The sequence below is a fragment of the Malurus melanocephalus genome, unplaced genomic scaffold (genome assembly GCF_030028575.1).
Source record: "Malurus melanocephalus ecotype Western Australia unplaced genomic scaffold, MMel_1.1 scaffold_0, whole genome shotgun sequence".
Classification (NCBI taxonomy): domain Eukaryota; kingdom Metazoa; phylum Chordata; class Aves; order Passeriformes; family Maluridae; genus Malurus; species Malurus melanocephalus.
In genome coordinates, this window is record NW_026623232.1 from 3,071,931 (window position 1) to 3,083,589 (window position 11,659).

General features: G+C 38.1%; 1 protein-coding gene across 2 annotated transcripts in view; it reads left to right on the top strand.

Moving 5' to 3' along the window:
- Positions 1–9,939, top strand: part of LOC130573053 (signal recognition particle subunit SRP54) — a 33,495-nt gene extending 23,556 nt beyond the window's left edge. The window contains exons 3-5 of one of the 2 annotated variants that reach the window (XM_057365333.1): positions 6,056–6,122; positions 7,780–7,877; positions 8,694–9,939. In XM_057365333.1, coding sequence (XP_057221316.1) covers positions 6,056–6,122; positions 7,780–7,877; positions 8,694–8,906 — 378 coding nt within the window. In that variant the 3' untranslated portion in view covers positions 8,907–9,939. The remainder of the gene's footprint in view (positions 1–6,055; positions 6,123–7,779; positions 7,878–8,693) is intronic. The other variant, XM_057365416.1, reaches the window with a different exon arrangement.
- Positions 9,940–11,659: the final 1,720 nt, after the last annotated feature.

Here is an 11,659-nt window from a genome sequence, read left to right on the forward strand (position 1 = left end):
AATCCAGATCCTGCTCTTCATCTTTCCACATGCCCAGTCTCATGTTTCTTTAATGACGACCCTAGAAATTGGTGTCCCAACTACCTCTTTTTGCCACCTTTCTACAACAATCCTTGCCCCAATAAATGGGGTCTGCAGTCCTATTCCTGCCTGCTGGCAGAGCTCTTGCTGGCCCTCTCTGTGCTTGAATGCCTGTACTGAGTTGGAGACAGTCCTTCCTGATGTCCTGRAGCCAGGAGTCATGGCTTCGTGCAGCAGCTTGTCCTACCTGGTTCCACACTGAAGGCAGACACTGGTGTAGAGTTGCTTGTTCCCACGCTTCAGAGTCCTTGCATGCATGGAAAACAGTGCTCTGCTTTCTGCTTGACATTACTGTTGAAATTACTTTTGCACCATAATTTGGGAATCCATAATTAAGAAATGTTGTGGTTGCAGCTTTCTGTTTACAGTAGTAGGGCCTGTATTTATTAAGATGTCTATCCATCCTGGGAGAACTTGGCTGTATTGGAGGGACTGAAGAATTTGACTTTCTGCTTACASTCTTCTGAAGTGGTGAACCATAAGAGGTTTGCTTTGACTGTCAAGCAATACCTTTCTTCCCCTCTGCAAAGTGAATCTAGAAGAAGTAAAAAGGTGGGTTGAGGACTAAGCTGCAGTGAGGCTATGGGAATTCAGGTGGGATTGGGGTTCCTAGTAATTCACAGGTGAAGCTATTGCATCTTATTTTGTATGGATTGATGGCAGTGCTCTCTTTCTTACTAGGCAGTTCTTGTATACAACAAAAAATAACATTAGCCTGAGAGCAGGTAGGATATTATCARTATAAAATGSACATGAAGTTTTAAGTTGGAAAAGAAATGTATTGTCATCACAAACAATGAGTAAGATGGTAAGCTGCCTTGCTGGGTGGTAGGGGATTTTTTTTCCTCAAGAATCTTCTCAAAGCAATGTAAGAATTGTGAAACTGACTATTATGGTAATGTTCAGGTATCTTCAGAGTCAGGTCTGTTCTGCACTAGGCAGTCATGTCAGATATCCATGGATGTCTGAGAGATTTTTTTCTCAGTTATAATGAGCAAGGAACAAGATRTATATAATTTTTTGTGGCATTTCCTCACAGTAAAGAGTCCCATGGTGGTCACAATCCTTGGTGTAGGTGTTGCGAGGGCAGAGATGTGCATTCTGCTGTGCGAATGCGCACTTCACTGAAGAGCCCTCAGGTGTGCACAACAGCCAGGAATGGGGCATGATTTTTCCCTCCTTTCCTGATACAGGTTTTTTTTTCTGAGTACCAAAAAGTATAATGTATGGTGGAGTTAAGATTGCGTTATTCTCCTTTTATAGTTTATTAAATCCTTAATTTCAAATACACTTTTSAATAAAAGGACCCCCAAACCAGAATAGTTTACTGTGGGGCATGCTATGTCTTATTATATATTGCTTTTTACCTTGGACAGAGTGAACTTGATTAGAGCAGGGGTTGCCATTTAGTGAGGTTTACTTTATCTCCTGCATGCTTCGTGTATCCCAGCTGAGCCAGACAATTGAAGAAACGTTAGTCCAAGCTGAGCTTTGATGTTTTAGCCAGCAGCTGCTTTAAAAATGTTTTTATTGTAGGATTTCTRTAAAAGCAATTAAATAGTCTGTTTGCTGAGACCAGCATGTCTAAAACTTGTTATCTCAGTTGGGATACAAAAAAGTATTTTGCAAGTAATAGCTATTTCTGGACCCRTTTATTTGTAGAAAAAGCACATTTAATATTTTGAATAGAAACTTTGCATCATGAAATTTCAAAGCTTTGCTAGCATTAGCATCCTGGCAGCTTTTGGATGAGTTTAAGGGAAACTAATATTTTGCTGTTTTGTAAAGAAATGTCTTCAACCAAGTTCCTTGGTTTWATTGTATTTTAGAGCTAAGCAGGCAATGACAATGCCTTTCTTCCTAAGCAAAGTAGTATGCCTATATCCTGGTAACACCATAACCAGAGCACTTGGTGTGGTGGGTTCCTATTATTCAAAACAAATTCTCAAAAAGAACTGTGTTTTAAATTTTGTTTGAAACAACTTCTGGTGCTTCTGTAGGTCAGCACGCAGTTCATTAACATTGTTGGACTGGGGTGTCCATTCTGTGTTTTGTTTTTGAATTAATTACACAGGATATTCTTATTTTTTAGGTAATAGCATTCAGTATTATCTGAAGGTTCTCACAATGAAATTCAAATGCTTTAATAGCATACACGTTTTATTTTTGAGTCTTCTGTCCTAAAATGTTGATGTTTGCACTTTATGTGTAATTTTTTTTTTGCTTTTGTCCACCAAAATTTTGTTTTATATTAATTAAGAGGATAATCCTTCTTTTATCCCTGGAGGGACATTAAACTCTTTGCTGTATTCACCTATTAGATGAGTAGGCAGAAGGTGAAATGTAAGCCTTCACAGAGGAGTTGTAAGCAACATGACTGTTGGTGTAATAACCTTAGAATTCATCCTGAGAACATATCTGCAGCAAAGCTCTGGGAGAGATTTAATTTTATTAACCTTCAGTGCTTAGAAAGATTGAAACATACCCTTGCAGGAAGATTATCTTGATATCTTATAGTTAAAAGGGCCATAACTTCAGATAGAAAAAAGTCCTCTTTTGAGGACCATCAAACTCTGATTTTCTTTAAAGAATTTGAGGAAGAAGGAGAAAAATAGTCACTGACTGAGTAATAACTACTCATAATATGGTAGAAGCTCTTGATGGAGGATGGTATCTGTGTTTCTGAGCTTGTTTGCACTGGCTTGTCTTAGGTGCCACAGCTTTACATGGTGTATACACTAAAGGATTATAGCAATTATTATAGCAATGAGCAGTCAATGATGAAACTAATTTTAAATGTATCTTAGCATGGTAGACAATGAAAAACATCTTTTTGGTTGTGTGTATTAACTATTAAATGCAGGATTTTGTTTTTCCTAAATCAGGAAATTACTATTTTTCTCATTTTGCCATTGGCTCTGACAAAAAGAAACCCTACATACTTCRGAAATTTTAAGTGTTAATAGGGCAGAAATCTGCCAAAAAAAATTGCATATGTGGGTTGTTTAGGAACATGGTGCACTCAGAAATTCAAGGGAACGTGTGTGCTCCCTTCAGCAGCCTCATACTAGGAAAGAAAATCATGTTCTGTTATTGAATCACAGGCCTCTGGGGTTTATCAGTGGTTTAATCCYGATGTTCATTCCTATTTAAATTAAAATTGTACATTAAGATTTTTTGTAATTTAAAAATCAGTTGTCAAAACCATTGTGTTTTCCATTTTAACAACAAAATAAAGTCAGGATAGCTAAGTAATGTAATTGTGCATTGTAGAAACGTATACTAAAGAGACCGATGGCAGGAGAAATACAATAAACCAGTGTACTGTGTTTCATACTGTCCCTTGTTTYCAGTCAAGAAATACAGTATTGCTGTGTCCTTGAGTTGATTAAAGACTGAACATTAAGGCTTCTCTGGCTGGCCAAAGGAARCTGACATGCTGTATCTGGTATKTGTTTCTGCAGGTCTGTAGGACCTKACTTGGGTATGGTTTTCCAGTTCCCAGTTTAGTGCAGTAAAGCTGCTTCACAGACAAGGATTGGTTTCTACTGAACCATTGCTTAACCGCCCTGTTCATGTCACTTCAAATGGTTCTGGTTTCCCCTGTATCAGTTCTTGGCTCAAATTTGCCTTTTCTGCTTCCATCTCTGAGGTGCTCTGGGAGGGCACCCAAATTTACCCTCAGGAGCTAAAGGAGGAATGTGTGGAAAAAGAAGGTGATTCCCTGGATGCATTCGGTTGTTTCTGGTGGCTTACTCTCCAAGCCATATCCTTTCTACTGTTGAATTTCTGTGAAGTAGCCTCTCTCATGGTTTTATATTGCCTTTGGAGGCACTGGAAAGAAGGTTCCTTTTTAAATTGAGGGGTCTGGCAAAGCCAGGAATGAGGAATTGTCTACCATCAGAAAGTCTTTGTCACAGAGCAGAGGTTCCCGTGAAGGTGAACTTAGAAGTGCTTCTGATGTACTGATTTTTAAATGTGGTGGGGGAAGAGTGGAAATAGAACCTCTGTATCTGCTGGGCCTCAGATGTTCCCAAATTGTCTGTGTTACCGTATACATCTTAGAATGTTCTGGGTCTGAGTTACTTCTGTCACATTGAAGTTCAGCCTGTCTTTTCACTCTAAAGTGTTATGGGGCCTCTTGTAGCTTCTTTCTTACAGCACTCAGCAGGCCCTTGTTTGTCCTGCGCCCTGTGTGAGTGCTTTTTAACCCTGTCACCTCGTCATGAAGGATTGTACAGARCCCTGTCAGTGCCATTATTTGCACCTGTGACAACAGGCTTTTTCAGCACTTTTTTTTACTTCTTCATCTGAACAAAGTCCTCGTTAGCCTGTCTGCCAACTGAGCACATAATCAATGAGCTGGAGGTGCTTTTGTGTGAGCAGGATAGCAGCTGGTTTTGCTTACACTTTTACCTTGGCAGGACATTTTCYGTATGCACTGCCAAAAATATACAGCATCTGGCTTTTTGTCAGCCTGCCCAACTTGAGTTTCTGGCTTGACAGACAATTTCTTGCTGCACTGATTTGTAGAGACCATGTTGGAAAGAACCAAAGTCTGGTAACTTGTGTACATGCTTAGTGAGGCTATACCAACTAGTTTCTATAGCTGTATTATTTACAATAATATTGGTTGTTCCTGTGCAGGTATCTATTAAGATCATAGAAAAAGGTTACTACTGAACAGTTCCTAGCAGCAAGTTATAAATACTTCTGTAATTGAGTAGAGCTAATGTGTTTTACTTACTAAAAGCTGACACTTTTTATTTATACTTCCCAGAAGAAAAGTACATCTACAAAGATCTTTTCTGGGGGGAAMTACGTAACAAAAAGCTCACCTGAATACAACTGTTAACTACAAACATGTTTTAGTTCACTATGAAAGTTGAGTTTTCACAACAGTGAAAGCCGACAGTTTTTCCCCCCTTAGCTTGGAATCTGCTTTTCCCCTTTTCTTTTTGATTACATGGTTTAGTTTGTTTTTTTAAACAGATAACAGTCTCTTCCCTTGATGAAAAGCATAGCCTGTGCATGCCCATTATTTTAATTCTAAATCTGTAATTTACTATATGTATACATATATTAGTTTGTCTGGAGGCTGCAGTATTTTTGCTGTGGATATGAATGCACCACAGTCATGCAAAGAGCAATTCCTCTTCTTTGTCTTCCTGGCAAGCCCTTCTTAAAGGGTGCRTATCCCTCCACAGCAGCACTCGGTCCATTCACCACATCCCTGGGATCCTGACGGGATCCTACCCCTGCAGCTGCACACAGATCTCTGATTCCTGTTTATGTCCCACATTGCGTGCCTGGSTGTGCAAGCTCTTCGGAGACTTCCTCACTTCCATCCAAATGCTCGAGGTGACACACTGGAGCCATTTTATTCATCTGGTGTTCCTCATGGTTCCCATCACCCCAGGTGCTTTCTCAGCAKTATCTCCATCACTCCCTCAGAGCTGCAGTAACTCTGCCCCTCCCTCAGGGCTCCTGGTTTTGTTTTTCAGATGCAATTTCAAGGRATAATTCCTATCTGGTTGTAAATGTTTGAAAGTAGCATCTTCCTCAGAGGTTTGAAAGTTTGGTTGGATTTTGAACAGTCTCTTTTCAGTTCACTGATTATTGTAATGAGGCACTACTGTGTTACCTCACTTYTYTTGGCCTGATGTAATTCAGAATGTTGTGGAAAGCTTTTTCTAGTCAGGGATTCAGTTGGATGCTTGTCATTTCCCAAATCTGGGAGTGGAAAACAAAAAGGAGTGAAAGAAATTTTCCTAGAGAGAAGMCATGGTTGTGTTTATGTTTTACAGTGATACTTTGCATCTTTTGTCTGGTCTACACTTATTTAAAGCAAAAATATTATTAAAAACAGSAGACATGGCAGATATTTCTTTTCAAGCCATTTGAGGTTTTGCATGTGTTATTTTGGTCCATGAACATACAGCTGYATGTATTCATACTACTCTTGTTCCTGCAGACAACACTCACATGGGGACCCTACCTGTGGTTTCACATGCTGCGAGTTGCCACGTCAACCTTATCAGGTATTGCTTTATTTAATTCTTGGGTAATCCAGAAGGGGAACATTGAAAGTCACCAAGTCACRCTGACAGACTGTAAATCATTGGGCTCTACGTGTTGCTTTTTCAAAAGTATGAATCGGACTGAATTTACTCTGTGAAGAAGTTGCCTTAGGCACKTAAAAAAAATGTTTTTTTACTTTCAATCAGCAACTCTTGCATGGAAAAATGAATGGAAAATACCCTTTTGATGAACACTTTTCCCCCTTTTTCTGCATATGGAGATAGGTAGGTGTTGGCAGGGGAATGTATCAGCCTTGTATTAGGTTTTGTGTGGAACCGTTTTGTGYGATGTTACCTGAAAGGAATGCTGGCTGGTGTAACTAAACTGACAGTTTTTCTGAAGACAACTAGAAATTATCCCAAGAACACATCTAATTGTGTGCCATACAATAAACTTCTGAGGTTACAGAAATAAACAGGATTATTATCAAAGGTCTTAAACTCACTGCACAGAAATTTGACTCCTAGACCTTTCAAAATGTTGCCAGGTTTTAAAAATGCTTGTGCTAAGTCTGTGTTCTTTCCAAGTTGTAAAGTATCTCTATTGGGTTTTTTGACAAATATTGTGCAATTTGCCATTGTACGTGTAATTTTGAATATTTAAATTTTTTTTGGCARTCTATTAGTTAACCTATCCTTATTTTTAGAAACACTTTTTCTCTAATCTATGGTGTAATTATGCACCTGTTCTTCTATATGGTGGTAGATACTGCTTTTTTCAGAAGCTTTCTATGAATTTGAAGATYAGTCCTTTCTTCTTTGCACTTAAGTTTTGGCTCTTACATTTTTAATTCGAAYTGTACTTTTGCACAATGCTTGGAATGACAGGATATCTTTAAAATGAGCTATTGTGAATGTTCATTTAAGTAGTCAATTGCTAACTTGTAACTTTTTTTCCGTGGAGATGACTAACTCATTTGCATCCTTGGGGCAGATTTACAATTTGAAATGTAGAATATTTGACTTCCTGCTTGCCTTTACTCAATAACCAATGCTGTAGCCATCACCATGGTAAAGAAACTGRCTGACAAGCTCCCCCTGTTCCATACTTTTGAGCTGTTTTAGCAAAGTAGCACTGAATGTAGCGTACAGTTTGAGAACTGAGACAGCTGAAACATAAATATTTTATTAATCCATTAGTATGCAACACAGAACATTGTTAAAACTGACTTGAAGTATGCTTATATCAATAAATATTGTCTAGTTTGCTAGTAACACTAGGCTGAACTGCTAGTGCWGTTGGTACCCTTGTACTTTTGTCTGATCTTAATTTTAAGTTAAAGTTCAGCTCAAGGCTTTCCCTTTAACTGATTCCTAGCAAAACAAACTTAGATCCAAAGCTGAAACTAACTGAATTCAAACGCTACCACCACATATATTTTCATTGAATTCCATGTTTTTCTCCTTTTGTTCATTCTTTATCCTAAAGAACAATTATTAGTATGTTCAGCTAATAATTACATGTAAGTAATTATTAACCTCACAGATTTTATTTTGCAAGTGAAGTAGGACTATAGAAAACCATTTGGGAAAAATGGTCCTAATTTCTGTAATAAAACTCTGTTTAWGAATTTTCTTCTAGATGCTAATTATATGTAAACCTCTCTTTATTTTTTAGTGTGTGATTTCCTGGGGGAAAAGATTGCATCTGTTCTGGGGATAAGCACACCAAAATACCAATATGCCATTGATGAGTATTACAGAATGAAGAGAGAGGTATGTGTGTGAGATAGGRTTCTTGCACTCCTTTTCTCCCAATCTGTCTTCCCTGGTATTCTAAAAAATAAAATTTGTATTCTATCATTAAAATGAAGCTTTAGGCCCTCAATTTCAGCTTGCCTTCAGTTTTTATTTGATGCATGATTAACATTTGCTTATCCATCAACCTTTTCTCTCCAGCTCATCAGTCTTAGAATGAGGTGGGTCCTGACCTCTGCTCTGTTTTTGTCTCTGGTACAATACATTTTCTAGTCAACACCATGAGAAAGTTGGACGGACAGCTGCTAAACACTGCAAAGAGGTTGCTGCTACCAATACACTTTGCAACTCTGGAACTTGTTCAATGCACTGTCAAGGGTAAATTGAACATGAGGTTGCTGTTTGTTCTAAAGCATAACTGGACAAGGCTGTTAGGTAGCCAGTGCTTTAGGAAAAAAAAAAAAACAACCCTTACTAGTCTTCATTTAGAAGAGATGGAAAACATATTTAAAGTTTTATTGTTTATTTTTATACTGAGAGCTGAAAAAGCTTTAGAGGAGGTAGAACTGTCACTAGTGCTATTAATTAAAACAGCTTATCTAGATAGGTGTCTTTTTTTTCTGTGTTTAACATGGTTTAATCTTTCACTTTTGGCAATATTTCCTCCATAATGGGAGTTCTGGAATATACCGTTCCTTGTGATCAACTAGTGACTGTTTTCCAGTGGAACAAATGTCCTTGCCTTGTAATAGCAATTGGTAAGCTCTTATGGAAAGACTTCGGGTTAATCTAAGWGGTAAATTGTAGCGTATGAATCTGGTTATCCCTTTTCAGGAGGAAGAGGAGGAACAGGAAAACAAGATGTCAGAAGAAGCAGAAAGACGGCATCAGGAACAGCAGAATAAGGCACAAGCTGAAGCTCCTGTCCAGACAGACCAGCCTGAAGCAACAGCAGGCTCTTCATTCGTGAATRTAAACTTTGAAAATGAGGGAGATTGCCCGTCCATTGCGGAAAATAAACAAGATGTAGTTCCTGTCCCTCCTTAAGTGTAAAGCTTGTATAATGTAGGAAATAAGAACTGACAGGTGTCACAATCTGCCTATAAACAGGAAAAATAGGATTATACTTGTTCACTGAAATACAACTCCTACCATTCTTATTGATCAGGAGAGAGCTAGGCCATGTCTGTTCAGTCTGTCTGCCTAATAAAGGCTGAGGCATTCTGCCAAATTGGCACTTCAGTTAAAAGGAAAATTGCACTACAAACATTTGGTCTAAAATTGAATGTGCGAGCTAATTTTTGTGTCAAGCAAGTAGAAATGTCTTCTCTTTGAATTGCTGTATCTCTAATACCTGTGGGTTGCAGAGACAGTGCTGTTTCCTACTTCTAAAAATGTGATTTGCACGTTGTTTGCAACTCAGCTCTCTATGAATAGATTAATAGGAATTAATATCCTGTAACGAGTCATTATATTAGAATCTTATTCCCCTATTTATTGTCACTGTTGTATGCATGTGGTTTTTTTTCTGTTGTTAACAGAAGAGAAAAATACTAGATTTAATGTTATTTAGATTCAAGGGTCCACTGACTTTTTTTTTTTAAATTTAAAATCCCCAACTTTCCAGGAGGCTGTAAGCATCCTTAAGAACTTACTAACAAGTACCAGCACTCTATGAGGCTAATAGTGCTCAGCTGCTCCATTCAATGCTATAGCAAAGTACAGAACTAACATCAGTGTAGGATGTTCTCACTCCAAGCCTAAGAATTAAGAGACCTCTGTGCTTGAATGCAGCTCTCAATGGTCCTGGGAAAGAAAAGAAACTAAAGTCTTGCTTTAGATTATATTAAGTGCACTGGACAGTCTTAGGTACTACCAGTCTAGAACTATGAACTTTTTTGGACATCGGTTACCMAAGTCCATGTACTTGAGTAACCTAAACAATGTGTTTAATGTTAAATTACCAGTAAGGGATGTGCCATTGCAGATGGCAGAGAACACATAAATAACTAGAAACAACAAAACTGAACTTAGGACTCTTTCCATCTCTTAAATAAATATATTGTGTTGTGATACTGCACTTGCAGCAACAGTAATTTTATTTTTGTCTAAGTAAAGTGCAGGTAGCTCTGCAGCAAATACCAATTAAAGCGATTTTACTGCAATGACTGTTGTACCTGTAGCTTGTCAAAGGTGGCTTTGCAACAATCAGATGTCACTGCACCAGTCATTTTCTGTGGAYTGTGATAAGGAAAGGAGCAGAGAACCTGCACTAGTTACCCTGTAAAACATTACTTCTGTTCTTGACATTTAAAAGAAAAATTGAAATAGTCTTCAGCAAAATTGAGTTGTTGGGTGTTATGACGTGTCCCTGGCCTTGCTCTCACGGCCAGCTGAGGAACCTGATGTAACACCACAGGCCAGGTAACTTGGCTCTTCATTTCTGGAATTGTTATGTATTTTAGACAACCCTCTGCCTGAACTCATGTCCTGTACAGCACAAACTCTTCCTCTCATCTGACTGTAGCACTCCAGAAAATCTGAGGAGGAGGATTCATCATCAGCTCTGTTCAATCTGTTTTGATACTCCATTCTTTGCCTTTTCTGAATTTTGAGACAGAAGGTGCTGAGCACAGGGTAAAATCACTCCTTAGCCCTCAATATCTGCAAGGGAGAGCTTGGTTCAACATCTGGGGAATACACAGAAAGTCAGCTTATAGCATCAAAGAAAGAAAAAGCTATGCCTCACATAGCTTGAGTAATACCTTGACAGCTGAAGGATACTTCGCTTTTCTTCCAAGAAATAATTGTCAGGTGTTTTTTCTCTATAATTTGTTGCATAACAAATATTCTCACTGCCTTCTTTGTATAAAATACTGTATTACTCACTGTGCCTTAACTTAATCCTTCCTTTTTTTGCAAACTGTATGAAAGTAGTTACTTTCATATTGGTTTAATTTTTTCTGTAAATGCATTAATTGGTTATTTTATATTTAATATAATTTTTGAACTCGAAGTTGGCTATGGATTTTCCTTTAAAACTGTGTGGTCTTTGAAACTTTACGCCTGTACACAGATGCATGTGCCYGTTTACTGTTTTCATCTTTACTGTCACACATCCTGGCTGAAGATTCAGGCATCAGAATTCAAACCATCATTTTACCTTCACCCCTTCCTTAGACCCTCATGTAGTACTCTGTGTTCAGCACTACCTCAAACTAATAAATAATGCAGGATTGCAAACACTTCTGGCATGGAGCTATTGTAATTCTATCTGAAAGCTGAAATATTTCTATGGCTTTCTTAAGGATTAAGAGAGTTYCACAGCTTTCACTACTGCTGTAGCTCAGTTATACAATTAAGATGGATCACATAAAATACTTGCACAGGAGGTTAACGGTGAAAGCCTCTCTACAGGTGTTTTAGTTTTAACTAAAGTTCAGTTTTAACTAGATCTAAAGTAGTGTAGTTTTATTTCTGTTAATGAACCTCTTAAAAATTAGGTAACTATTCTGCCAGTTCAATAATTTACTTATCCTTTCTGTGACACACTTCAAACTGGTCATGCATAGAAGAAAAAAGGCCTAAATTCTTTACTTCTTACTGAGAACTTCTCTTACTGAGAACATTCACAACAGAATGCTGAACAATTCTATCACYATACAGAATGGAGTGGGAGGCTTGGGATGGCTGAGCAGACACAGGCCAGTGCTGAAGATGATACCCAGAACCTTAMCTTCAGTGTAAATTCACACTTAGAATAGGGTATTTAAATAAGAATAKGGCTTGGTACACGTGAA